The sequence below is a fragment of the Papio anubis genome, chromosome 6, assembly GCF_008728515.1.
Source record: "Papio anubis isolate 15944 chromosome 6, Panubis1.0, whole genome shotgun sequence".
Classification (NCBI taxonomy): domain Eukaryota; kingdom Metazoa; phylum Chordata; class Mammalia; order Primates; family Cercopithecidae; genus Papio; species Papio anubis.
The window spans coordinates 119,191,852-119,218,501 of record NC_044981.1 but is presented as its reverse complement, the minus strand read 5'-3'; the positions used below and the strand labels follow the sequence as shown (position 1 = coordinate 119,218,501).

Sequence of the window (26,650 nt, the reverse complement as noted above, 5' to 3'; positions counted from 1 at the left end):
TAGGTCATCTGCAGTATCAGAAACACCTTAGGTCTGTTTTTCCAAAACCCTATCTTATCAGGCATAATGAAATTTATACTACTATTACTTTTGCCGAGGAGGAAATTAAGAAGGAAATAATTTATTTATCAGGCTTAATTCTGATGCTTATTAAGACATCACTATTTAAAACATTCTTATTAGAAAAATTTTTTTATCAATTTTGGCAGACATAGTAAAAGAGGAGGAATGCAATCAAATAATTTAATAGCTGCTTTGAAATTTATGTCATTAATTTTCCTCCTCTCCTTTCCATCAGTGTCAAATACATTTTCTGTTTAAAATGTAACAGCTCCTCTTCCCACAGACTGCTTATTGATTGCAACAGAGAAAAAAAGTAATTATATAGTGAAGAAACAGGACAATACCTTGACCAGATGACCAAAACTGACATCACCTTAGTGTGATGGCCTGTGTGTGCCTCCAGATGTGATATCCTGTGAGGAACTTAACATCACCCAGAACCTGAATCTAATCATGAGAAAACATCAAATAAATTTAAAACAAGGACCATTCTATTATTTTAAAAAGAAGAAGAAGAGGGAGAGGAGGCAAAATGACGGTATTATTTTAAAATGTCAATGTCATAAAAGACAAAGAAAGCCAGTGAAAATGTTCTAGACTAAAAGAAGCTAAAGGCAGGTAGGTGCAGTGGCTCACACCTATAATCCCAGTGCTTTGGGAGGCCAAGGAAGCAGGGATTGCTTCAGCCTAGGAGTTCGAGACTTAGCCTGGGCAACATAGTGAGACCTTGTCCCTACAAAAAAAAAAAAAAAAATTAGGTATGGTGACATGAGACTGTGGTTCCAGCTACTCAGGAGGCTGAGGGGGAAGGATTGCTTGAGCCAGGTTGAGGCTGCAGTGAGCTGTGATCATGCCACTGGACGACAGAGTGAGACCTACCCACCAACCCCCTCCACCAAAAAAAAAAAAAAAAAAGCTGGATTCAAGACAAGTAATGTAATGCTGGACCCTAGACTGGACCTGGGATTATAGGGCAGTGGGAGAACTTCTTTAAAGGACATTACTGGGTCAGCTGACAAAACTGGAATACAAATGATGGATTCAAGTCTATCAATGTTAAATTTACTTAAGTCAATAACTATACTGAAGCATTTCGGGGTGTGTGTGTGTGTGTGTGTGTGTGTGTGTGTGTGTGTGTATACTTTCCCAGTAAAAAGTTTAAAGAAAAATTAGGAGTTCTTGCCTACATTGAAGCTCTTGGCCACCTATTTTCTCTCCATGATACTCTAAATACAACACAGGAAGAGATGACTGTGCCAAGTAACAAGAAAGTATAAAGATATTTTAACATGATCTTTTATCAGTGATTGAAGCCTGCCAAAGCATTACATACTGCCCATTCTCCACAGTTTGTTGCAAAGGCCAGCAAACACTGGATAACTCTAGCAGCTTTAAATGTAATCATTTCCCCCTAATTTCTCTCAATAGGGCAGTGATTCTAAAACCTTTTTGTATCTCACCACTTTCAGAACTATTTCATACACAAAACAAGTCTTTCAGCTGGTCACTTGGACAGGCACTATCAGTATCAATCAATTGAATTCAAGCTTTTGAACTAGGACATCTTAATATTTTAACCCATGTCTAAGTAGCTGGGGAATATGGCACTCAGGAAGCTGAATGATCTCAACATATACTCACAAGTCCTCATCATCACTTGGAAATTGCTAGCAGAATTCCACAGAGCTAATGTCTATGACACCCTCAATGGTCCTGCCCTCCGATCTGCAGTATGCCATATTAATGATTTTCCCCCAAAGCGATGGAGGGAACTGTGCCCCAGTCCAAAAATTTAGGACAGACTTTTCGATAGGTCAATCACTGAAGAGGGAACCAAAAAGATGGTAAATCACAATTAAACTGCTCAGCAATGCTTCAGAATCAGGAAACACTACTTATCCACCATTCTCCAAAACAGCAAAGACAGAACATACGTATATTGTTAAGTCTTTTCTATCCTTCCCTGTCTATCATTTTATTATTTCCTTGATTCTTTCAGTAGCGACTGTCTCTGGGCTAGAATACTCATATACTATTTTTGGCTTTGACTTTTTGTCCTAGATAGTCTTATTCACTTTTCCCCAAATTTCAAGGAGTAATTTCATTTAGCAAATGTTTACCAAGTACCTACTGGACATAAGATGCTAAACCAGACTTACCGAGTGGTACTCCACAGAGACAAAACTCCAGGTTGGTTGTCCTACAAATAATCCCCAAGAAAATGATATGAACACAATAAGTGCAATGAAATCTGCTTGCAGAAAAGCATAAGAAGCCAGAAATGAATTACGACCAACTGCAAAAAGGAACAAACTAGTCAAAGCACTAAAATTTAATAAGAAGATAGTTTTTAAAGTGGATGAAATTGAAGGTGCATGTAACATTATCACAGATTTAAAATCATGCATATTCTCCATAAAACTTTTCAAATGCAGTTAAACACACACACACACACACACACAAAACCAAGCAATTATAAATCCTCTGAAGCATGTAACTGTGATTAGCTGCTACTCTCAGCAATATAAAAATACTTTCACCACAATTACATTCCAGCCTGTAATGTAATTCAAAACAAACAACTCAGAGACATCGCTCAAATGACAGAACCAACAAATACAGATGCTTTGCATCAAGGAAATGAATCTACTGAAGAAATGCAACTGAGGAGCAGCAGCCCCTCCAGGGCCTGGAGCTGAGCTTCTGGTGGAACGGCGAGGCCCCCTTCTGGGCAGAAGCACACAGTGCGCCCAGTGGGGCTGTGCAAAGCTGCCCTATAGTCAGGGAGGTGAACTGGGGACTTCGTGCTGTGGATACCCTTTCTAGTGTTGTGTTCAAAGTTTTACATTTTAGATTTAAAATTTATTATATGGATTTTTAAAGAAATAACCGTTTGTTTCAGATTAAACTGACCATTCTATTTTTCAGTCAGCATTCTCACCACCGACTGGCACCCATCCTCTTTACCCTGTGTTCCTTTTGCTTTTTGCCGTAACTCTTATTGTCCTCCAATAAACTGTGTTATCTATCATATCTATCTCCCCTCGCTAGAATATAAGCTCCACGAGGGCAGGATAATTTGGTTTTTTGCTCAATAACAATTGTCCCATTTAGTCTTTATCTTTGAAGACTATTCATCTTCAAATAAGACATAAATTAGGTTTTATTATAGCAACACGCTGTAATTTAAGTGACAACCCAAGCACTTGTTTTAAAACTATGCATGTTCTCTAAATGCTTTATAAAAGCAAAGTCTTTTTAAGAACCATATAATTATGGTCTCTATATACACAACTTACATACAATTTAGAGAGAAGTCACAGCCCCTCATTGACCTGGGAGAACATCATAGCTGCAAAAAATGAAGAATCTGACTCTGAAATGGCAGTCCTGGAGAAGGTGTTCTCAGGGTGGCACACTGTATGCAGTTAAGACACACTCCAGGCCCCTGGGTCTGGCCACACATTCTCTAAAAAGTCAGCACTTGCCTGGACTAGGCACTTGTGGCTGGAACGGTACGCACTACTTGCTAATTTCTAAAACCTCAAACCTTAATTTTCCCCCCATCTCAAAATGGGAATCAGCTTGTGGAAAAGCTAACAATTGTTTACAATTGTCAGACTTCTAAAAAGTGCTAATTTGTTCCCTTAACAGAGCAAATGATGAGAGACACCATTTTCCCACAGATTAAAAACAATATATAAACATATGATTCAACGATGTCAACAGCTTTCAGTCTAGGAATCTTGTCCAGGTCACTTTGGGTCACTTGGTTCTTTCATCAGAACATGTTCAAGATTTCTGACATTCCTTTTTCCGAACTTTTGATTTTGGGGCTGTGAAAAGAATAGAAAAGAAAAAGAAAGTAAAGAGGTAAGCTCATAGCAGACTCTCTTTGTATAGATTTAAGGGAAGTACATTATTTACAATAGAAAACTGACCATTTGGATTTTCTTGTTTGTAGAAGGTCTTTAACATTTCCACTGCTTCCTCAGCCCGATATCCAGGGATACACTGATGGAATGAGAAAGCTGAGAATGAACATAGGCCTATGAAAATGTGTGTTGTATCCCATAAAAACAACAATATATACGTGATTATGTAAACAGATTTCATATGTTAATAAACTTTGGGGATATTAGTAACATAGGTAAGGAGGTACACTTCCAAAAGATGTTTAATATATGGCCTCAGTGAGGCTTCACTCCCAATCAACTGTTACTCATCCATCAACTATTGTAGAAGTTACCAGCTTTGTGATCTCGGGTTAGGCACTTAAACTTTCCATGCCTTATTTATCAAATGTTGGCAATAATAGCACTTACTTCAGTGGGATTTTGTGAGGATTAAGTGAGATAACACCTGTTAAATACCTGGCACATCATAAGTGCTCATTAAGCATTATTTTTATCTGCTCCTATTTACTAGTGGCCCATTAAACATTTGATGCTATAGAGCTAGGGTTGGCAAATTATACTTGGTGGACCAAATCTGTTACAAAGCTGAGAATTGTGAGCTAAGAATGGTTCTTATATCCTAAAAGTTTTGTTAAAGAAAAAAAAAGACTAAGTGACAGAGACAGAAGTGGCTCACAAAGGGTGAAATATTTACTAGCTAACCCTTTGCAGAAAAAGCTTATCAACCCTTGCTATAGAGGCTTTTAAAAAATAAAATTCAGCTTGTTCTATCTTTAGCATCTAACTGGGGAAAAGAAATCATAACATGTGAAAGAACAAACAAGAAATTGTGTTATCAGTAAGGAGTGTTACCATATGAAATATTACCTGAAGGCACGAAACTTGAACTTACCTTAGGGATAGAGAATATTTAAAGAGGCTAAGCAGAGCATTTCAGGGAAAGGGCAAGAAGCAGCCTGGGTAGTGTATGAGGAAATCAGCTGATAGACGAGGAGGTGATTATTAAGGAAGCATAAGAAAAGAAAGACAAAAAATGGGATAAAAAATATGTATGGCTTGGAAAGTTTGTCAGAAGAGTTTGGACTTAAAACCATGCACCCTTCTGAAGTGCATGAAATGACACAATGAGCATCTGGAAGGAAGGTGCCAGAAAGCACAGGCACAGGGGACAGGACGACCACCTACTGCAAGATGCTGTTCAGAACGAACCTCCCATTCTCCTGTGTCTTCAGTCTGCCCTTGCCTGGGCCTCCCACACCTGCATAAACCTTTGCCATAACAAATAACCTTCCGTCCACCCTGCCCCATCAAAGGCTGACACCCTGCTCCTGCCTTCACTCCTCAGTGGCCTCATCTTTACTGGCTTGAGCTCCCAGCGCTTCACTGAATCTGCCTGTTGCAGGAAGTCAGGGACCCCAAACGGAGGGACTGGCTGAGGCCATGGCAGAAGAACATAAACTGTGAAGATTTCATGGACACTTAGCACTTCCCCAATCAATACCCTTGTGATTTCCTATGCCTGTCTTTACTTTAATCTCTTAATCCTGTCATCTTCGTAAGGTGAGGAGGATGTATGTCACCTCAGGACCCTGTGATGATTGCATTAACTGCACAAATTGTTTGTAGAGCATGTGTGTTTGAACAATATGAAATTTGGGCATCCTGAAAAAAGAACAGGATGGCAGCAATGTTCAGGGAACGAGAGAGATAACCTTAAACTCTGACTGCCGGTAAGCCGGGCAGAACAGGGTCATATTTCTCTTCTTTCTAAAGCAAACAGGAGAAATATCACTGAATTCTTTTTCTCAGCAAGGAACATCCCTAAGAAAGAGAATGCACCCCTGCGGTAGGCCTCTAAAATGGCCGCTTTGGGGGCGGCTGTCTTTTATGGTTGAAGACAAAGGGATGAAATAGCGCTCCCAGGCTTATTAGGACGAGGAAATTCCCGACTAGTAAATTTTGTTCAGACTGGTTGTCTGCTCTCAAACCCTGTCTCCTGATAAGATACCATCAATGACAATGTGTGCCCAAAACTTCATTAGCAATTTTAATTTCACCCTGTCCTGTGGTCCTGTGATCTCACCCTGCCTCCATTTGCTCTGTGATATTTTATTACCTTGTGAAACATGTGATCTCTGTGACCTACACCCTATACGTACACTCCCTCCCCTTTTGAAAATCGCTAATAAAAACTTGCTGGTTTTACAGCTCAGGGAGCATCGTGGAACCTGCCGACCTGATGTCTCCCCCGGACACCCAGCTTTAAAATTTCTCTCTTTTTCACTCTTTTCCTTTATTTCTCAGACCAGCTGACGCTTAGGGAAATAGAAAAGAACCCATGTTGAATATCAGGGGTGGGGTTTCCCCCGATATCTGCCCTCTCAGAAATCCCCAGGTCCCTACTGACCAAAACACTGGTCTCCTTTCAGCTTCCTCAACTCTGCAGTCCTGGAGGCAACTGGCCACCGTGCTCCATCTGACCGCTCTTTGCCTCCCTTGGCTTCTCAGCGTTTCACCATCCTAACCACTGCCGGCCAGTCCCGTCACAGATGCCCTCTGCTTCCTGCTGCGTTAAGTGCTGGAGCTCTCCAGGAGTCGCCCTCCACTCCACTTGCACACTCAGAGCCCTCTCCTCTCACATGGGATGAGAGCAGTGGTTCTCAACCATGACTGCTCAGGAGAACCGCCTGGAGCTCTCTGGAAACACAGCACTGTTGGCCCCCTGCCTTCTGATTCAGATGGTCTGGGGCAGGGCTGAGCAGGGTCTGGGGCAGGGCTGAGCAGAGTCAGGTGTAGAAGCCTCTAGGAGATTCTAATGGGCAGTCAGGAATGAGAACTGCTGAGTTACAGGCCTTGAAGGAAACTGCACCACTCTAACACACCAAGATAATTTATTATTTATATTTTCAAGTATCCATTACAGCGACAAATTTGTGGCATTAATAAAAAGCACACATTAATAATAAAATAATTTTTTTTTTTGAGACGGAGTCTCACTCTGTCACCCAGGCTGGAGCACAATCTCGGCTCACTGCAAGCTTCGCCTACTGGTTTCACGCCATTCTCCTGCCTCAGCCTCCCAAGTAGCTGGGACTACAGACGCCCGCCACCACACTCAGCTAATTTTTTTTATTTTTAGTAGAGACAGGGTTTCACCGTGTTAGCCAGGATGGTCTTGACCTCCTGACCTCGTGATCCACCCACCTTCAGAAACCTAAAGTGCTGGGATTACAGGCATGAGACACTGCACCCAGTCATAAAATAAAAATTTTAAAAAACAAACAGGTATTATAATTAATCACCATCTTCTTTGAAAAGAATAGTTCTATCGGCCTCTACAAACTTTAATGCTGCTTATAATATCATATGAAAGAATCTGTAATTCTGCAGTAAGAAACAGTATCCCACCTCCCAATCAGCTGCTGCCTCCCAAGCCCAGACAAACAACAACAAAAAAAGAATACCCAGCATTCAGAGCCTGGGGCACCATGGTTTTCCTTAGAATCTAAAAGCACCTTTAAAAAAACCATAATTTGGCATTAAGCCTGGAGATACGGCTGCAAGCCACAGTCATTGATTTGCAGCTGAGCCAATGTGGCTAGGTATACACACTGCAAATGAACTTGTTTTGGTTCTGCTGCATCGATGACAAAGATGTGTGAGAAAGGACTTGTGTTTGTGCCCTATGTCACTGACACATTGGAGAGAAATATTCCTCCCATGTCTGACATCAAAAGGCTCATCTTTGTTCTGCCCAGAAACTGAAAAATTATTTAGATCATTCTCATAAAGGAAATACACAGTCAGCAATTCATTTGCAAAGAGTTATATAAGCAAAATTTGAGCTACTAATAGAAGTGATTGGAAAAAATCAAATCACTTTCTAAATATCTTTAATGATCAAGCCAATTGTATCCTTCACTCTCCATCGTTGCATTACAATTTCTTTTCTGATGTAATGTTAAACAGTATCTATTCTCAAATGTACAGAAGTTGATAGGAAAGCTAATGTTCAGCTAGAAAACTCAAGGACGTTTTAAAAACTCGTTCTCAGTGAGACTCAGCCAAATTTGGTCCTTCATAGGTCCTTAAAGTATTCTAGGAACACCTGAAGTTTTTGAAGTGAACTACCTATCCATATCCAGCATTTGTTAAAGTTTTTTCTTTTTAAAGCATAATACTTTTACATTAACCGTACATCTTGGAGAGAAAAACAATCAAACCAGTTAATGAAAGCAGGGGTATAGTCACAGTCCAAACTCTGAAATACAAATTGCTATTGCTTATAGTCTGACCCATAAAAACTTTGGGAGAAGTGGCAAGATTAAAGGGAAAAGGGAATTTCTAAGAGACTAAAGACATGGATTCCTAGGTCTGGGGGAAATTTCAACATTACAAAGACAGAGGGAAAAAAACATGAAAATACAGTGATTGCTAGATACTAAAAGTAGGATGTGGCAATCAAGCAAAATGATTAAATTTGTGCAAAAATATTGTGTGTGCTGTAAATAGTCTCTAGCATCACTGACACAGGCCAAGCATCACCAAACTTGGTAGGGCACAGAGCTGGTAACATTCATTGAATAAAAACTCCAACAGCGAGAGTGTCTTCAGGCATACCTAACGGTGTTGGTGAAGAGTGTTCGGAGTCAGCTGGGAAGGGTGGGGACTCTCCTTCAGGAGGGAGTCTGTGAATGAAGACAGGTAGGCACTCATTTAGAAACTCTTCCCTGTCATCTTATACTGAGGCATAAATGAACTCCACCAGAGGTTCTGATATCCAAGATGTCTGATTCTATCATGGTTTCTTCATATACTGGCCACACACTAGTTATTCACAAGTGCATAAAGAGATGAAAATAATTAGCAAGAAAGAAAAAGCATAAGCAGTTTGTATTACCTGAAACGGTCTCCCAGTGTTTGGTAGGTCAGCAGAGGCAATATTTAGAACAGAGCCACAACCACCAAATCGTTCATTCTGACAGCCATATACAACCAGTGGGATTTATAAGACAGAATTAAGGTCCTGCATAGAATGTACAGTTCAAGTATGCATCATGACAAAATCAGAGTAGGTTTATACTAGCCATCCTGGAGAGGAAAGCTCATGCTACTCTTCAAAACAATGAAGCTTAGGATTAGTCTTATAAACCATACAATCCAGTTACACAGAAGAAAAGGGTTTAAAGTTTGAGAAACTGATATTTAACAACTGCAAACAGAATGAAAACTGAGTATGTGGCTGCTTAATGTTCACAGTTCAGGGCTCTCTCTGCTCTTTCCTAAATCACTTTTTCAGAATCACCAGGGAGTCAGAGCCAGAAAGGATGCAGAAATGTAATCCAGGGATTTTCACCTTTTAAAAATAACAGATTCTTCCCTGTTCTTGCCCCAAATAAAATATAACCTGTGCCCTAATACAAAATAGACTAAAACTTAGCTATTTTGTAAGGCAGGATGAGGAGAGAATTCTAAGTTGCCCATAATAACCCTTTTATAGAGACTGTACATTTTATCATACCCAAAAACTTCTGTATTATTTTTGAAGTGTTAAAATTATCCATCCATAAATAGTAAAATAAGTATATAAAAAATAAGCAACTAAAAAACTGAGTTTTTCAATTTTCAAATAATTTTTTAAAAAGATCTTTAGAAGTCCCTGCAGTGTCTCTGAACTATTTAAGTTGCTTAATCCATGCAAGACAATCCAAAGAGCAGTAACTACTCATTTTCCATTTACAATTAGAATATCATAAAGGATTTTTTACTTCTTATTTACTTTTTACTGATAATGTTTGGTACATTGTAATAGGTATTCATGGCAAACAAACCAACAGATAAACAGAGAAAAAAAATTTAAATCACTCACAATCCATTATCCAAAGGCAAAACTTAGCTGCATATTCTTTAGCACTTTTCCTTTGCAAACTGTTTTATAATCCACTTCAACTTAATTTATGATTTATCTTTATATAACTGTTTAAGATAGTTCTAACATTTTATTTCTCTAAATTATTTGTGTAATCATTCTACGTTTATTGATATGAAAAGAAATAGGTCATTTTACTATTTAAAAAGCTTTCCTTTTTTTGTAAGAGACACTACGTTACGTTTTACAAGGTGTTTCCCAAGTCTGTGTTTTCATATTTAGGCCACTCTCTTGTTCACATGAATGGTACAAGACATTAACTCATGAAGTCAAAGGATACTCATCAGGCGGAGAGCAGCTGCACACATAATGCACGGCTCCACAGTGACATATAACACAGTGTGTTCAAATACTTCAGAGGGACTCTTGCCACTTCGACGACACCAATCGAGGACCTGATCAATGGCCACCATTTCTGCATGTCGAGTAGCCTGAAAACAGAAAGGGGCTTGCACTGATGTTGTTTGCTTCAAGTGACTACTATTTTACAAATATACAAAAAATAAGTACAAAATATGCACCTATCCTTTCTGCCAATATTTTAACAAATATAGTTTCAAGACATCCTTAGCAGGGGACAATGTATTCCCCAGTTCAAGTACCATAACCTCACTTGCGAAAGATATCTAATCAGAGATGCCAAAGGAATCATGCTGAATTTTTAGTTCAGTACCTAAGTATCTTAGGGGAAACTCTTTCAATTAAAATGCCACAGAGAAGGTAAGTCTAAAAAGCAAAGAAAAAACGTGTACGGTTTCTGAATATTTCAGGGGAAGCAAAATTTTCAAAAGCTTGTGCTCTAGTTTCAAATATATGTTCAAGGCTGTCACTGATCTCACTCCAAGCAAATCTACATTAAGTTTACCGGAATGTCACCTCTTACACTTTTGGGGAATGAGGTTTTATATACTGGAAGACTCTAGAGAAGAAGAGATTTGGTATTGGTTTCAGACACTTTGTGGGAAGCAGTACAGGATAGGAGAGATCACAAAGCATGAAGAACTGACTACATTTAAATTTGAATCTTGACAGTGACATTACTAATTATGTGGACTTAGGCAAGTTACTCAACTTCTGTAAGTCTAGATTTCCCATATGTAAAATGGTATACACTGGTATCTACACTTATACACCTTATAAATCTGAATTACATGAAGCATGGTGCCACATAATACTATACATGTACTCTGCTAGCTCTTGTCTCCTTTTCTTTCTCCCTTACTAAAATAGCTTAAAATGAATCATAGATTCTATATGGAATAATTATCTGTAATATTCATGACAATAGCATTTATCAATAATTTACACTGAGTGCTAACTATGTACAAGTCACTGGGCTAAATAAATTCTGTGTAGGATAAAAAGTCTCTGTCCTTAACAAGCATAAAATCTGGTGGGGCTCATTTACCTGTATGATAGGGCAGGGTATGAAAAGTGCTAGCATAGGCCGGGCGCGGTGGCTCAAGCCTGTAATCCCAGCACTTTGGGAGGCCGAGACGGGCGGATCATGAGGTCAGGAGATCGAGACCATCCTGGTTAACACGGTGAAACCCCGTCTCTACTAAAAAATACAAAAAAAAAACCTAGCCGGGCGAGGTGGCAGGCGCCTGTAGTCCCAGCTACTCGGGAGGCTGAGGCAGGAGAATGGCGTAAACCCGGCAGGCGGAGCTTGCAGTGAGCTGAGATCCGGCCATTGCACTCCAGCCTGGGTGACAGAGCGACACTCCGCCTCAAAAAAAAAAAAAGAAAAGAAAAGTGCTAGCACAGTGGCCCAAGATGCCACAGAAGCTACAGGCAGATGGGAGCGGAGCTGGCCAAGGGGCTACATAGGTGAATCACAGAATTGATTACCAGAGATGGAAGGTACTTTAGAGAAGAGGTTCCCAAACCTGGCTGCACACCAAAACTAAATGGAGAGTTTTAAAAAAAAGGTTTCCCCAACTTAGGTGCTTTCAAAAAATCAGATTTAAATTATGGAATCAAATCTCCCTACAGCTCTCAATAAACAATTGCTGAACTCAATCATCTCAGGCAACTCTCTCTTTTGCTACTAAAGAAAAAGAAACTAAGCCAAGCTGGCATGTGTTAATCACACACAGCTGGGAGAGGAGGTGGTGGTGGCAACGGGGTGGTGGTGGTGGCATCAGATCCAAATGCAGAACTCAGGTCTTCTCACTTGGGGTCAAGAGTCTTTCTATGCTATAGTTATAGAGTAATCTTCTTTATGACGCAGAATAACAAAATAAACCCAGGTTAATTTCAGCATACAGAAGAAACCCAGGTCACTGGATGGGGTTAGATGGATATTGTTAGGACATTCAAAGTTCTCATCTTAAAGATATCGTACACAAAATGCAAACTGGAAAATATGACCATGATTTAAAATACAGAATTCTACTCCTAAATAAGTATCTATACATTAATTAATTGCTGTATTGTTTATTACTTTATGTTTTAATATCCTCTTAATAACTGCTTTGTGAGTCAACATGAATGTAATTAAAACATTTTTAAAAATTCTTCAAAACATTTTTTCAAAAAAAAATTTTTGTATGTTTTACAGTATTTTAAATTGATATTTAAAATTATGTCATTTTTCAACAAACATCAACTAATTGCAGAGGTATGTGTACATGCTTCTGTTTTTTCTAACTGAAATGGCAATGGCTAATTTAAAAATGTTAATTCTACATGGGAATGACTATCCTGACAGTTAAATAATACTGCTCAGTGTTATGATAATCGTAATTATTTTAACATTGTTTGAAATTATTATACATGTGAGTTAAAATTAAAAGAATGTATATATGTGTATATTGTTATATGATTTATATGAAAGAAAATTATCTGGAAGAATATGGCAAAATTTTAATAGTCCTGCATAGAGAAATGAGAATAGAACTGCTTCTACTTTCTGTATTTGAAATTTTAAAAAGGTATTTCAAAATGAGCATTTAAACAACAAAGAAGGCCCTGACAGTGGCTGAACTCCCCCAGCAGATGTTTGATGCCAAGAACATGATGGCTGCCTATGGCCCCCAATATGGCCTCTACCTAACGGAGGCTGCCATTTTCAGGGGCTGCATGTCCATGAGGGAGGTAGAGGAGCAAACGCTTAATATCCAAACCAAGAACAGCAGCTATTTTGCTGAATCCCCTACAATGGGAAAACAGCTTTCTGGGACATCCCATCCCCAGGGCTAAAAATGTCCACCACCTCTGTCAGTAACAACATGGCCATCCAGGAGCTGCTCAGGCACATCTCAGAGCAGTTCACAGCCATGTTCAGGTGCAAGGCCTTCCTGCACTGGTACACAGGCGAGGGCAGGAATGAGATGGAATTCTCTGAGGCCGAGAGCAACATGAATGACCTGGTATCAGAGTACCAATAGTCCCAGGATGCCACTGCTGAGGAGGAGGGAGAGTTTGAGGAGTGGACTGAGGAAAAGGGGGCCTAGAGCCTTCTGTTACTGGGTTAAGGGTGGGGGCGGTATGAATTCTTCATTTACGCACAATGTGTTCTGTGATAGCCATGTCCGTGTGGCCATTTGCTGTTCTCACTCCATGTTCACCTCTATCAAAGCATTTCTATAGTAAATAAATAAATAAAAATAAAAAGTATGACTTGCATATATTCATGCTTCTCACTTATCATAGGGTAAATTTAAAACTGATTGATTAAAAAGCTGTCTTTTTCAAGAATTCAAAGGAAAAAGAATTTTGTGAAATACTATATTTTTATTTAAGTGCCTTTTTTCTTTCTAATTCTACACTTCAATCTACTATTTTTCATAAGCAAATTGATAAAAAAGTTTTTTAGGGGGCTGACATATTAACTACAGATTTTCTATGCAGTGAACATGGTTATATGTAAATCCGAATTGTCCAACTACTTTGTCGGAACAGTTCCTATTGATTGGAACTGCTGGAGCGAAGTATACGCAAAATCTACATTTTGAGTAAATTTCCTATAATCAATGTAAGCTTTCCCAGTGTTTGAATGTTTCCCATTTCCTAAAACTGTTCAAACATTAGATATCACTATTTTAAATTACGGATAATGTAATGTTGCAAAGAAATTGCTTTTTTCTTCTGTTAAAGTTAAGCTAGATCATCTTTGTATAGCCTTATTGGTTACTTGTTATTTCATTTTCATCTGTTCCTTTTATTTTCACTTCCCTTGTAATATTAATCTCTTTGTTACTGATTTCTAAGAGCTCATTTCTGATTAAGGATGTGAGCATTTTGTCAAGCACTGCAAATGAAATACCATGTTTATTCCTGTTTATTTTACTGTGGTGTTTTATTTTTTTGGTTGTACAGAAGTTATGTATTAAAATATAATCCTGTTGTTTTATGGTCAAAAATAAATAAAAGATTTGCGAATCTGGATTCCTATCTTACATGTGTTTTGCTAAATATCAGTTTTCTTTTCAACAGATGTGACTGACAAATGAACTTTCAAGTTCTCATAGCACTGGTATCAACACCAGCTTATTCTCTGGCTCCCAAAATCACACGACAAGACAAAAGTCTGTGTGAATGGCATTACAGGTATAAGTGATCTCTGAGTCCACCTAGGAATTTTTGTAATCACAAAATTTGGTAGTTTACTTATACTTCCCAAATATACTTACCATGACACATTGTTGTGATACCACGTTTAAGAAGCACTGCCTTGAACCATGAACTTCCCAACCTAACTGTAATAAAAGTCATACAAGCTATTAAAATGTACATACTACATGTAGCTACAGAGGCAGCTGGTGTGGAGGACCCTAGTTTGTTGAATTATCTGATACAGAAATAGCTTCCTTTATATAATCTTCATACCTCCCTCCAAAGCTATAATTTGAGGATACTTTTTTAATGTACTAAGATGAAAATATTATTTAAAGGTACTAAAAAAGGAGTGCAATATGAGTTAAATTGACCTATTTTGTAAAATGAAAATTTCATATATTAGATTGGCTTAAAGTAGAGACAGACTTGTTTCTTCCATGATGATATTCTGATGAAATAAAATCCCCTCTTGGGTTTCACTCAAGCGTTAGAGTAAAACTCTATGAAACAGAAAATTATTCACTAAGATTTTATGGCTTCATTAAATTGTTCTGAAATTTTCCACAATAAAAAAAATAAACATGTATCACTTTCAAAATCAGGAAGAAAATGATACTGAAAAAGAGAGACGTTAAGAAAAGCTACCCACCACTGGCAGTTACGGGACTATATTCAGTCTCATCTTCACACTAACTGTGGTCAGTTCTCTCCAGTCCACCCATTACTACTGTATGTTTGCAATTATACTGCTCAACTCACATACATTTTTGGTTTGGTTAACTTCATTTCTCCCCTTCCCTACAACTTCATTGTTGTAGACCATAAGGCAACCAACAGGAACTTCAGTATTTTCGAGGGCTTCTTTCGCCTGAAACACAAAGTGGAAAATGTAAGATGTAATACTCCATACTTGAAAAAAGTATAGGAAAGAAAGAGATGCAGTATGAACAGGATACATATGTACAAAGACTAAAACAAAGAAGTGCAGCTTTCCCTTTTCTGGAATATAGTTCCATTACAGTATTTAGTGCCCGTGTTCTGTGTTGTGTCCATGTTAAGGGAGACTCAAAAAAAAATCCCCTTCACAGGTCCAGAGCCCCTGATTTCTTCTCACTGGAAATAGATGCGATCAAAGGAGACTGTGACTGACCACTGTTCTTAAAGTGCCAGGGTCTATGTGTCTTTTCAGAGATAGAATACGTATTTGCAAAAAGGTAGGGAATAAATAACATTTATAAATCCTTTATTACAATTCTTTCCTCATTGAAATTCCTTTGCTTCTCTAAAAAGTATAGAAATTATCCTCTAGAGTCCCAATAGCTAAAGGTAACCAGACTGGATGTTGCCCTGTCCCACAATTTCTACTCCATGTGAGACAATAAGAGTTTAGAAGTACTCTATGTAAAATGGCACAATCATTATGAGAAACATTTCAAAAATTTATTTAAAAAGTAAACACACACACAGTCTATAACAAAATTCCACTCCTGGGTATTTAAAGAAGGGAATATGTGTCCACAAAAAATAAAAATAAAAATTTTTTAAAAATAAAAAGCTTAAAAAAGAACCAAAACTTTGAAAAAGAATGTTAATAGTCAAAACCTGAAACTGCACAGGTGGCCATCAACAAGAAAATGGATAAACAAACTGTGTCCTATTCATATAATGGAATACTAGTCGGCAATAAAAAGGAACTACTGATACTGTGACAACATGGATGAGCCTCATAGACATGCTAAGTAAAGGAAGTCACACACAAAAGCACACATACTATATGATTCCTTTTGCACAAAGTACTACAACAGATTAAACTACAATGACAGAAACTGGAACACTGGTTGCTTCATGGAGGAGGATGTGCAGATTGATTGGGGAGGTACACAAAAAAATTTTCTGAGGTGGTGAAAACTTTCTGGATCTTGATAAAGACATGGATTACAGAGCTGTTTGCATTATTCAAAATGGATTGAAGGATACATTTACAACCTGTGCATCTCACTGTATATAAAGTATACCTCAACTGAAAAAAATCAATGAGAAAAACAAGTTTAGGAACACTTCCATGACTACCATCCCAGGAATGGCAAACCAATTATTATATTCTCAAAGTTTCCTTTATCACAGGCCATTCATTCATTTTTCTTCTTGCCCCATGATAGCAGCTCTGGGCCCTAGGAAAATTAACTCTACCTTCAGGCGGAGAGCTTAAGCAGGCAGGTTACGCCTTGGTATAACCGGATACTGCCTCTGAGAATCAGAATAAGGGAAGAGTACAACCCTTGGACTAGTGTTCATTCGTTTCCAACTCAATGCAGTCAAAAGAATATAACTGCTGTACAGCTGTTTCCGGAAAGACAAGGTATTCCTTACTGTGGCAGCCCTGAAGACACTTTGGAAGATTTGAATCTCACTTAAGTGCAGGTACTTATACACATTATAGGGCATACAAAGCGCAAAGTTGAAGGCATTGTTAAAACAGTGGCTTCTGTCTCCTGCACTAGTCTCTTACTTCTAGTTCTACTTTATTTAATTAGTGACAACTTCCTATCATAAGGCATACAGGATTTCCTTAGTTACTCCAACCACGCTCAAAGGACACTTATTCTTCATTTGGCCATTACAGGAGAAAGGAGAAGCCCACAGCAGGAGCAAACTGGACCTCTCTTTTCTCCACCTGGTTGGTGGGTCAGAGATGGGGCACGGAGAGATGTGAAGAGACAGTATCTGATGCAATAAGACTGCATTCAGAACTGTTTTATGAACTATCCACAGGCTGGTTGTGTCCCAGTTCTGTGATAGTGGTTAAAGCACGTCCAGTTTATGCAAGTTCAAAAGGCTTGAAGAGTCCCAAGGTTTGGTTAATATAGACAAATGCACCATAGGCTACTATAGAGAAGAAAGTCAGAAAGAAGATGGACAGTTAAGGAGGATGGAGACGCTATCTACCAGTGTAGCTACGGCAATTATTATACTGATAATTTTACTTAAGGTAAGTGTAGAATTACACAGAGATCCAGGTACACAGAAGAGACAACTTATTTATTAATGCAAAAAATATTTGTTGAGGATCTTGAGACGGAGAGATTATCCCAAATTATCCAGGTGGGCCCCAAATGTAATCACAAATGTCCTCCTAAGAGAGATGTCTGACACAGAAGGCAAGAGGCGAAGTGATAATGGAAGGAGAGAGAGAGAGATTTGAAAATGCTGCACTATTGGCTTTGAAGATGGAGGAATGTGTCATAAATGTCACTTCAGTATCTGGAAAAGGCAAGATTCCAGAAGTTATTCAGTCCTGCCAAAACCTTGATTGGGGCTCACTAAAATTTCAGACTTCTGGCCTCCAGAACTATAAGAGAATAAACTTGTGTTGTTTTTAGCCACCATGTTTGTGATAACTTGTTATAGCAGCCATAGGAAACTAATACATGCAGCAAAGAGGAAGAATAACATGCTAAAATGGGAACAAAAAGTACTTACAAACCACATCTCTGGCAAAACTCTAGTATCTAGACTATATAAAGGACTCTTAAACTCAACAGTAAAATAATAATCCCATTAGAAAAAGACTGTTTTCATCCATTTGCGCTGCAATAAAGGAATACCTGAAGCTGGGTAATTTACAAAGAAAAGTTGATTTGGCTCACAGTTCTCCAGACTGTACAAGAAGCATGGTATCAGCATCTGCTTCCGGTGAGGGCCTCAGGAAGCTTCCACTCGTGGCAGAAGGCAATGGGAGCAGGCATCACACAGTAAGAGAAGAAGAAAGCAAGGAGGGGATGGTATATTCTCATAATAATAATATAGTGAGAACTTGCTACTATAAAAATGATTTATGAGGCATCCTCCCCATGATCCAAACTTCCCACCAGGCCCTGCTACTAATACCAGGGATTCAATTTCAACGTGAAATTTGGAGGCAACAAATATCCAAATTATATGAGAAGGCAAAAGACAGACATTTCACCAAAGAAGATAATACAGATAGCAAACAAGTACACCAAAAGATGTTTTTACATCATTACCCAGTAGAGAAATGCGAACTAAAACCACAATGAGATATCACTACATACCCATCAGTATGACTAAAGTGAAACGTAAAATCAACACCAAATGCTGGCAAGGCTGTGGAGAAATGATATTACTCACATACTGCTGGTCGGAATATAAAATGGTACAGCTACACTGGAGGATAGTTTGGCAGTTTCTTAAAAAGCTAAACATGCATTTAACATATGACCCAACAATTCCACTCTTGGGCATTTACCCCAGAGAAATGAAAACCTATGTTCACACAATATATGTTTGTGTGCACAAATGTTCATAACAGCTTTATTCATAATAGGCAAAAACTGGAAACAACTTAAATGCCCTTCAGTGGGTGAACTGCTAAACAAACTATGCTACACCTGTACCATGAGACGCAATGCAGCAATAACAAGGAATGGACTATCGATAATCTCAACAACTTGGATGGATCTCATGGGAATCATGCTGAATGGAGAAAGCCAAGCCAAATGGTTACAGATTCATGTGGACAACATCTTTGAATTATAAAATTATAGAGATAGAGAACAGATTAGAAGCTGCAGCTATAAAGAGGTGGCACAGGGAGCCATGTGGTAGTGAAACAGTTCCAGTGATGGTTATACAGAGCTAAACATGACAAAATTGCATAGGCACACACGCACACACACACACGTACAAATAAAACTGATGACATCTTAATAAGCTCTGCAGTTTTCCCAATGCATTTTTCCTGGTTTTGATACTGAACTATAGCTACGCAAGATGTTACCACTGAAGGACACTAGATACTTGGGCCCTCCCAGTATATTATTATTGCAATTTCCCATGAACTTATAATTATTTCAAAATGAAAGTAAAAAAATAAGTACAGGTAAACAAAAAGGATTTTGCAATGGAGATTAAGAAGAGATGCTTAGTGAGTTTAGAGAAATATTTGGTGTTACGGACAAGCCCAGAAAAAAACTAGGCCAAGAAGGAAGGTGGTCAAGTGTGTCTAATTCAGCAAGGCAATGGCAGTTTAGGGGGAATGGTGGAGACGAAAACCAGTAGCTTGAACAGTGACTTTTCTAAGAGGTTAAATTTTTAACTCCAGCTATACTTTCCCTAACAAACCTCTTAGGAGGTAATGTTTTGTCCACATCTCAAGTATTCTGGTTCTGAGAGCTTGAAAATAAGAGCTTACACTTTATTGAAAGCTTACTTTGATCCAGGACTAATTTAAGCATTTTGTAAGTATTAATTCATTTCATTTACAAGCCTATAATGATCTTCCCCATTTTACAGATGAGTAAACTGAGGCATAGGGAGATTTATATATATATATAACACTAGTGCATGCGAGAGAGCTGGGACTAGGGCATGGACAACCTGGCTCCACTTATTCATTTGTTCAACGAACATTTGTGGAGCACCTACCAAGGGCCAGATTCCAGGGCTCTCTGCCACCGTTCTGCCTCTAACTTCTACTTTAGTAACCACAGACACTTCATTGATCAGCTGCTTTATCAGAGTTTGAGTTTAGAGTGAATCAAGGGACCAAATGAAAGAGAACAGTTGGCAAGAGAGTGAGACATGGAAATTTTAAGGATAAAAAAATGGCAAGAGGAGTTCAAGGCTGTAGTGAGCTATGATCATGCCACTACACTCCAGCCTGGGTAACACAGCGAGACTCCATCTCTAAAAAAAGTAAAAAAATAGGCTGAGCACAGTGGCTCATGCCACTAATGCCAGCACTTTAGGAGGCCGAGGCAAGTGGATCATCTGAGGTCAGGAGTTTGAGACCAGCCTGGCCAACACTGTGAAACACCATCTCTACTAAAAATACAAAAATTAGCTGCGCATGGGGGTGGGTGCCTATAATCCCAGCTACTCGGGAGGCTTAGGCATGAGAAGCACTTGAACCCAGGAGGCGGAGGTTGCAGTAAGCCGAGAGTGTGCCATTGCATTACAGCCTGGGCGACAAAGTGAGACTCTGTCTTTAAAACAAAACAAAACAAAACAAAACAAACAAACAAACAAACAAAAAAACCAAAAAAAACTGCAGGAGAATAAACAAACGGAGGCCATGTGATCAGGATTTTCTGTAAAAATATCTCCTGAAGAGCTCTACATTGGCTATGTGGGCCACTTCAAACCTGCAGAAGAGAATGCAGGGCCGAGTGGAAAGGATATGGGTGGGATGGGAGATGAGATTCCCTGTTGCCTACAAGTTCTTTCTTGTTCACCTGGAGATAGCACCCGTGCCACCATGTTACTGGGCTTGTGCCTTCCATTCCTTCCTTTGCATTTTTCTCTTTTTCCTTCTAGCAAATTTATTTCATTTTACTCCTCTCAATACTGTCTTCATGTTTATTTTAAGTAACACTTTTTTTTCCTGAAATTCTTTCCATTGCTGTCCAAAACAGAGAGCAAATATGAGTGATTGGAATATTTTAAAAGGATAAATAACGTCATTGATGAGGAATGGCCAAGCCTGCCATGCTGAGGATGAGTAGGTAAGCAACTAGAATGCTAGGCAAGGGAGGGGGCAGTGAGAATAACATAAAGCCCCATGAAAGTGAGCTGAGGGGAACTCCTTGTCAACAATTAACACATAGATTTGCTTCACTAACAAGTTCACAATAGATTTAATTAAGCTGGAAATCAATTTCACACCGTACCCATATCATACTTTCAAACACTCCCACCAATTCTACTGTCGAGTCTGATCACTTCTTCACAAACGCAAAAAAGCTCAGACAAAATGGGTCTGAAATTTGTGCAGGTAGCTTTGAGTTTAACCTTTCTTGCCTTTTTCAGAGGGAAAGAACAAGGTCAGATAATATTTAAAAATTGCGACTACGTCTTGCGTAAAGTAACAAAAGATCAACCTTCAAAATTAAAGAATAAAATCTCTGTTCTTCCCAGCCCAAACACTGGTCTCTATTTTGTCTTTGAAAGTAATATCTTTTTTTTCTTTAGTCAGGGCCTGCCCAGTTACACATAATGAAAGCACCTAGATGGAAGAGACTTCATAGTTTATTATTTTCTCCAAAGACATTACTACTATAAACTGCTTTCCAGTGATGTCATGATAAAAGGGGAAGAAATGGAGACAGACTTTGTTTGCACAGACTCTGATGAGTCCTCAAAGAAATATTTCCTATAAAGACAAAAAATTAGGGGAAACAAACAAGTTAGCCAGAACAACTCTCAGGTAGAACATCATCATGTCCAAAAGGTTAAACTATGTAACTGTTTCTGCTAATTACTCTCTTCTGAGTGATTACGCTCTGAGTAAATAGCAGAAACAGTTATATAGTTTAAGTTCAGGGGTTTAAAAAGTGATGATGTTTTCACTCCATCAACTTTAAATTCTTCAATATGGCACTGGAGGTCTCCCAACTACCACCCATCCTCTCATTGGCCAGCCAAACCAACCTAACTTTTCATTATTCATTTAGGTTATTAACCTTTTCAGAGCCAAAATCCCCTTTTAGACTCTGATGAAAGTTATGGACTGTCCCACTTGAAAAAGGCACATGCACATAACATTTTATATATAGTTTCAGAGTTCATAGATCCCCCTAAACCTAAGCCCGAGGTTAGGGAGCCCTGTTCTAGACAGATAGCTAGATCTCCTTCTAACCCAAAACAAAGTTCTTGATTTCTTTGTACATGACAGTATCTTTGCTTGGATCAACCTTTCCTTTCAACCAGCCCACATCCTTTTGGTCCCTTAAAATTTACAAGGAATTCTACCATATTTCTCAACTGACGTGCTGTAGGACCTTGCCAGCTGTTATGTGACAGCACTTTATATCTGTCTCTTGTGGTCATTGGATATGTTCCTTACCAATCTTTTCATCTGTGCATGGCTTAATTTCATCAATTAAACAGTATGTTCCTGGAAGGCAAGCACTAGATCCAGGCACTGTGAAGCTTCTCTTGCTCACCTCTGCAGCCTATGCACCCAGCATGAGGTCTAACACATAGCAAAAACTTAATCATACCACATTTGTTGAAATGGTAATCATACCACATTTGTTGAAATGGTATCTGCGGTGTTTGTTTTCTTTTTGAATTTCCCTCAGAGCCTAGCATAATGTTATATTAATACCAACTGCCCCAAAAATGCATACTACAAAAAAATACAACTGACTTTTTTTCTAGAAAACTTGCAACATTTTTTTCTATACATATATATATAGTCAATCTTTCTTTTTTCCTAATTGTAAAGTAAGATATGTTCAAGGTGAACTTAGGGATTAAAAAAATAAACAAAAAACCTCATATATCAAAAAAAAAAAAAAAAAAATACACTAGGAATCCCAGTACCCGAAAATATAATCCCTGTTATTCTGAGGCAACGGAGGTTTTTTCTGTTTTTTTCCCTAGGCCCTGCATACACATATTGATAGTTTTTAAAAAGTCAAATAGATTTACACTATATATACAGTTCAGCAGTCTGCCTTTTTCATTTAGAAATGTACTGTTAACCTTTCCCTACATTGGGTAATACTTTTTCATCACATGATTTTGTAAAGGTTGTACAGTATTTCTCCTTATGAACATATTTGATTCAACTAACTAGTTTCCTATTATTTGACATTTAAGTGATTCAAATTCTTCACTATTATAAATAAGAACATCTCCATATAAATATTTCTATGGCTTCCTTGTGAATTATTCCTAGAAACAGCTGTAAAATACAAAGAGCTCCTACAGTGCGATTTTTTAAATCAAACTATTAGTAAAATTGGGCAAAGTATATGCCTCAGCAATTCACAAAAGAAAAAAATCTAAATGTCCAATTAAATTACACAGTAGATATACAGTATTCAGGGTAAGGAAACTGAAAAGGAAGAAAGAGAGCAGAGGATATGTTGGCAAGCAGTGGGCTACCTAACACTAAGAGGCAGGCTAGGCCAGTATTTGACAGCAGACGACAGGGCTCAAGTCACAGCCCCATCCTTACCAGCTCTCTAACTTTGGGAAAGTTACTGAACTTTCTCAGCTTCAATATCCCCATCTGAAAATGAGGACCATAATAATACTCACCTGATAGGGCTGCTGTGGGGCTTATGACATGGCCCACATGAAAACACTGTGCATAGCATAGTATCTGGAACACACCAAGAGTGCAACACTATTACTTAGTCATACTTTTTTTTTCCAAGCCTATCTTTAGAATGCTATGCTGAACATGCTATGATGATTAAAACAATAACCTATGATGATGCTATGCTTAGCTCTCAGAAAGAAACCTAACAAGCAGTAAAGTTGATAACTTTATATGCTATCCAACAAATCCTTTTGTAGTTATGGAAATATCCTTTGATCTGCACTGTCCAATATGGTAGCCAGTGGTCATATGTGGCTTCTGACTACTTGAAATGTGGCTAACACAACTGAGGAGCTGGATTTTATTTTATTTCACCTTAATTAATTTAAAGTTAAATAGCTACACATGGTTAGTGACTACGATATTGGGCTTCATGGTTCTAGAAGGCAATACAGGAGTATCTATATAATTTCAAAGCACATACATCCTTTGTCCCATTTTTGATAGTCACTCCATAGCAACAGAAATACCATGACGTAGGGAGGAGTGATTAATATATTAAGACTACCAAAAAAATATGCTGATAATCAAAAAAAGAACATGTAAATCCATTTATGCAAAAGTACATATGGCTGTTTACATATGGACAGAGAGATATGGAAGGATGCTCCCAAAACACTAATAGTATTATCTCTAATGATAGGACTGTCAGGTAATTTTTACATAATTTGTTAACCCTTTTTTATAGTTTGAATTTTTTATGACCATGAATTATTTACATAATCAGAAAAAGAAAACATTAAAATATTTTCACTTTGGGAAAAAAAAAGGGGGGGGCATGAATGGATCAAAGGATAAGCTCACTTTTAAGGCCTTTTATATCTACCTAGCCAAATTGTCCTAACAAAAGGGTGTTCTAAATTCAGTTCCTCCCAATCAACAAACACCTCAAACATGCACATCCTTATTATCACCAAGCATTAAAATTGCTTTCACATTTGCCAATTTAACAGGTGAAAAATTGTGTATCATTTTACTTTGAATTTCATTAATAGTGAAATTGTGTATTCATTCATTTGCTGGCTACTCGTCACTTCTTTTAGAAATATCATGTTCAGGTGAGGTGTGGTGACTCACACCTGTAATACCAGCACTTTGGGAGGCTGAAGTGGGACGATTGCCTGGGCCCAGGAGTTCAAGACCAGCTTGGGCAACACAGAGAGACCCTGTCTAAACAAAAAAACACTTTTAAAAATAAAAGGAAATTTTAAAAAGAAATATATTCATATCCTTTGACCTTTTCAGTATTAGGGTATACATATTTCCTCTTACTTCAGAAAGTACTTAGATTTTATATAAATTCTATGTTATAGTTATTAAACCTGTCCTTTTATATATGTCACAAATATTTTCCTTCTTTGCGATTTCCTTTACTTTGTATCTTTTTTTTCTTTTTTGAGACAGGGTCTGGTTCTGTCTCCCAGGTTGGAGTACAGTGGCACAGTCATGGCTCACTAGAGCCTCAATCTCCAAGGCTGAAGCAATCCTCCTGCCTCAGCCTCCTGAGTAGCTGGGACTGCAGGCACATGCCACCATGCCCTACTAATTTTTAAATTTTTGTTTAGTAGTGACAGGGTCTCGCTATGTTGCCCAGACTGTTCTTCAACTTTTGAGATCAAGAGATCCTCTTGCTTCTGCCTTCCAAAGTGTTGGGATTATAGGCATAAGCCACTGCATCTGGCCATGATACTTTGTATCTTATCTTTTTAAACATGTAGATGTTTTCAAAGAATTTCTAGACCTCTCTGGCTTTGAAATTTTTGTCTCTTAATTGTATTATAAACACCTAGGGATGTGATTCCATAGTTTACCTCCTCCTACACAAGACTAAGGAGGCAGCTGCTTCTTGGGTTTTGGCATATACATGTTTCTTCAAGGTCTTAAAGGGAAAAAAGTACTTGTTAGGAGGGCTACATGTCACTAGGCAATAGGAACTTTTCAGCTCCGTTATAATCCTATAGGACCACCGCTGTATATGTGGTCCTATAGATTATAACGGAGCTGAAAAGTGCTAGCGAGCTTCTTAACTGGGAAAACAGTTTGTTTGTAAACGTATGTAAATGTATTTACTTGTGCTAGCCCAAGGTCAACCTAAAAGGTAGCAAAAATGTTTAGCCCAGAAGTCTACATAGAGACTAGTGTTGTCTACCTCCATACCACCCTGAACGTCCCCCAATCTCGGACGCTGAGCAGGGTCAGGTCTGGTTAGTACTTGGATGGGACAATAGGGCTAAGGTGAGTAGATTTAATGCTCCAGGATAACGACCTTTACCGACAGGTCATTATGTGGCACGTGGCTGTATGTACAGTTATTAAAATGTAAATATACATATTTGCAAACAAACTATTTTCCCAGTTAAGAAGCTCGCTAGCACACACCATTCTGTTGAAAGCCCCCATTACTCCGCAGACCTGAAGGGAGTGAGGGAAGGCAGAGGAAAGAATGAATGAATGCGAGACACCGATTCTACAGGGATTTGTTTCCATACTGCTCTCTACCAGAAACGTTCTCAGTTTCCTTCCTTCTGCTGGACATGGTCCAGGGGCCAAAACCTCAAATAATGTGACTTTGTAGATTGGAGAGTGTGACCACAGAAAGGAAAGGGAGGCAGCACGTGCCAGCCAGCGACAGAATGCTAAGTCTGCAGCATACTCCACCCCAATGAAACAAATAATTTCTGTATTTCCTCCCTTTCCTTCGCCCAGAGTCACTGTGAGAATGGGCTACAGAAAGTTTCGAGGCAGTAAAGCCAGTAGTTCACCCAGAACATCTGACTGCCATAAAAATTATGGTGACGAGAAAGAACGTTTGCTCAAATGCCGTGGTTGGGGTGAGGGCTGGAGAAAGGTCCCACTCCGCAGCATTCACCTCCCGGGCTCCTCACCATGTGCATTGCCTCCTCCATCCACTTTTCGGTCTCTTCTGCCGACACCGAGCACGCGCCGCCTGCAGCTGACTTGGGCGCCGCCTTCGCCTCCATACCCGGCCACCACTCAGCGCCAAAGGCCGCCGCGGAAGAGGAGCGCGGGCAGCGGAACGCGGCG

General features: G+C 38.7%; 1 protein-coding gene and 1 pseudogene across 5 annotated transcripts; one reads left to right on the top strand and one right to left on the bottom strand.

The window, feature by feature from the left end:
- Positions 1 to 2,380: 2,380 nt before the first annotated feature.
- ADAT2 (adenosine deaminase tRNA specific 2) lies at positions 2,381 to 26,647 on the bottom strand. 5 transcript variants are annotated; one of them, XM_017958267.1, is made up of 7 exons: positions 26,491 to 26,632; positions 23,542 to 23,605; positions 15,236 to 15,340; positions 10,190 to 10,340; positions 8,881 to 8,987; positions 4,005 to 4,077; positions 2,381 to 3,899 (listed from the first exon to the last, which is right to left on the bottom strand). In XM_017958267.1, exons 3-7 carry the CDS (start codon positions 15,293 to 15,295, stop codon positions 3,856 to 3,858), a joined length of 435 nt encoding a protein of 144 aa, XP_017813756.1. In that variant the 5' UTR covers positions 15,296 to 15,340; positions 23,542 to 23,605; positions 26,491 to 26,632; the 3' UTR covers positions 2,381 to 3,855. The 5 variants fall into 5 exon arrangements, 3 of the variants coding, with proteins under 3 accessions (XP_017813756.1, XP_017813755.1, XP_003898145.1); XR_001902099.3 differs by lacking the exon at positions 23,542 to 23,605 and adding an exon at positions 8,601 to 8,668 and having other exon boundaries at positions 3,860 to 3,899; positions 26,491 to 26,647; XM_017958266.3 differs by lacking the exon at positions 23,542 to 23,605 and having other exon boundaries at positions 4,005 to 4,094; positions 26,491 to 26,647.
- Positions 12,563 to 14,083, top strand: LOC116275349 (annotated as a pseudogene).
- Positions 26,648 to 26,650: the final 3 nt, after the last annotated feature.

What these genes read in the sequence shown, in the direction of transcription:
- ADAT2 (XM_003898096.5), bottom strand. Translation starts at nt 26,586, where the DNA reads ATGGAGGCGAAGGCGGCGCCCAAGTCAGCTGCAGGCGGCGCGTGCTCG. An exon ending in TGGAGGAGGCAATGCACATG is followed by an intron (nt 15,341 to 26,490) that starts GTGAGGAGCCCG and finishes TTTGTGTTTCAG; the next exon opens with GCGAAAGAAGCCCTCGAAAA. An exon ending in AAGTTAACCAAACCAAAAAT is followed by an intron (nt 10,341 to 15,235) that starts GTATGTGAGTTG and finishes TTCTGTTTTCAG; the next exon opens with GCTACTCGACATGCAGAAAT.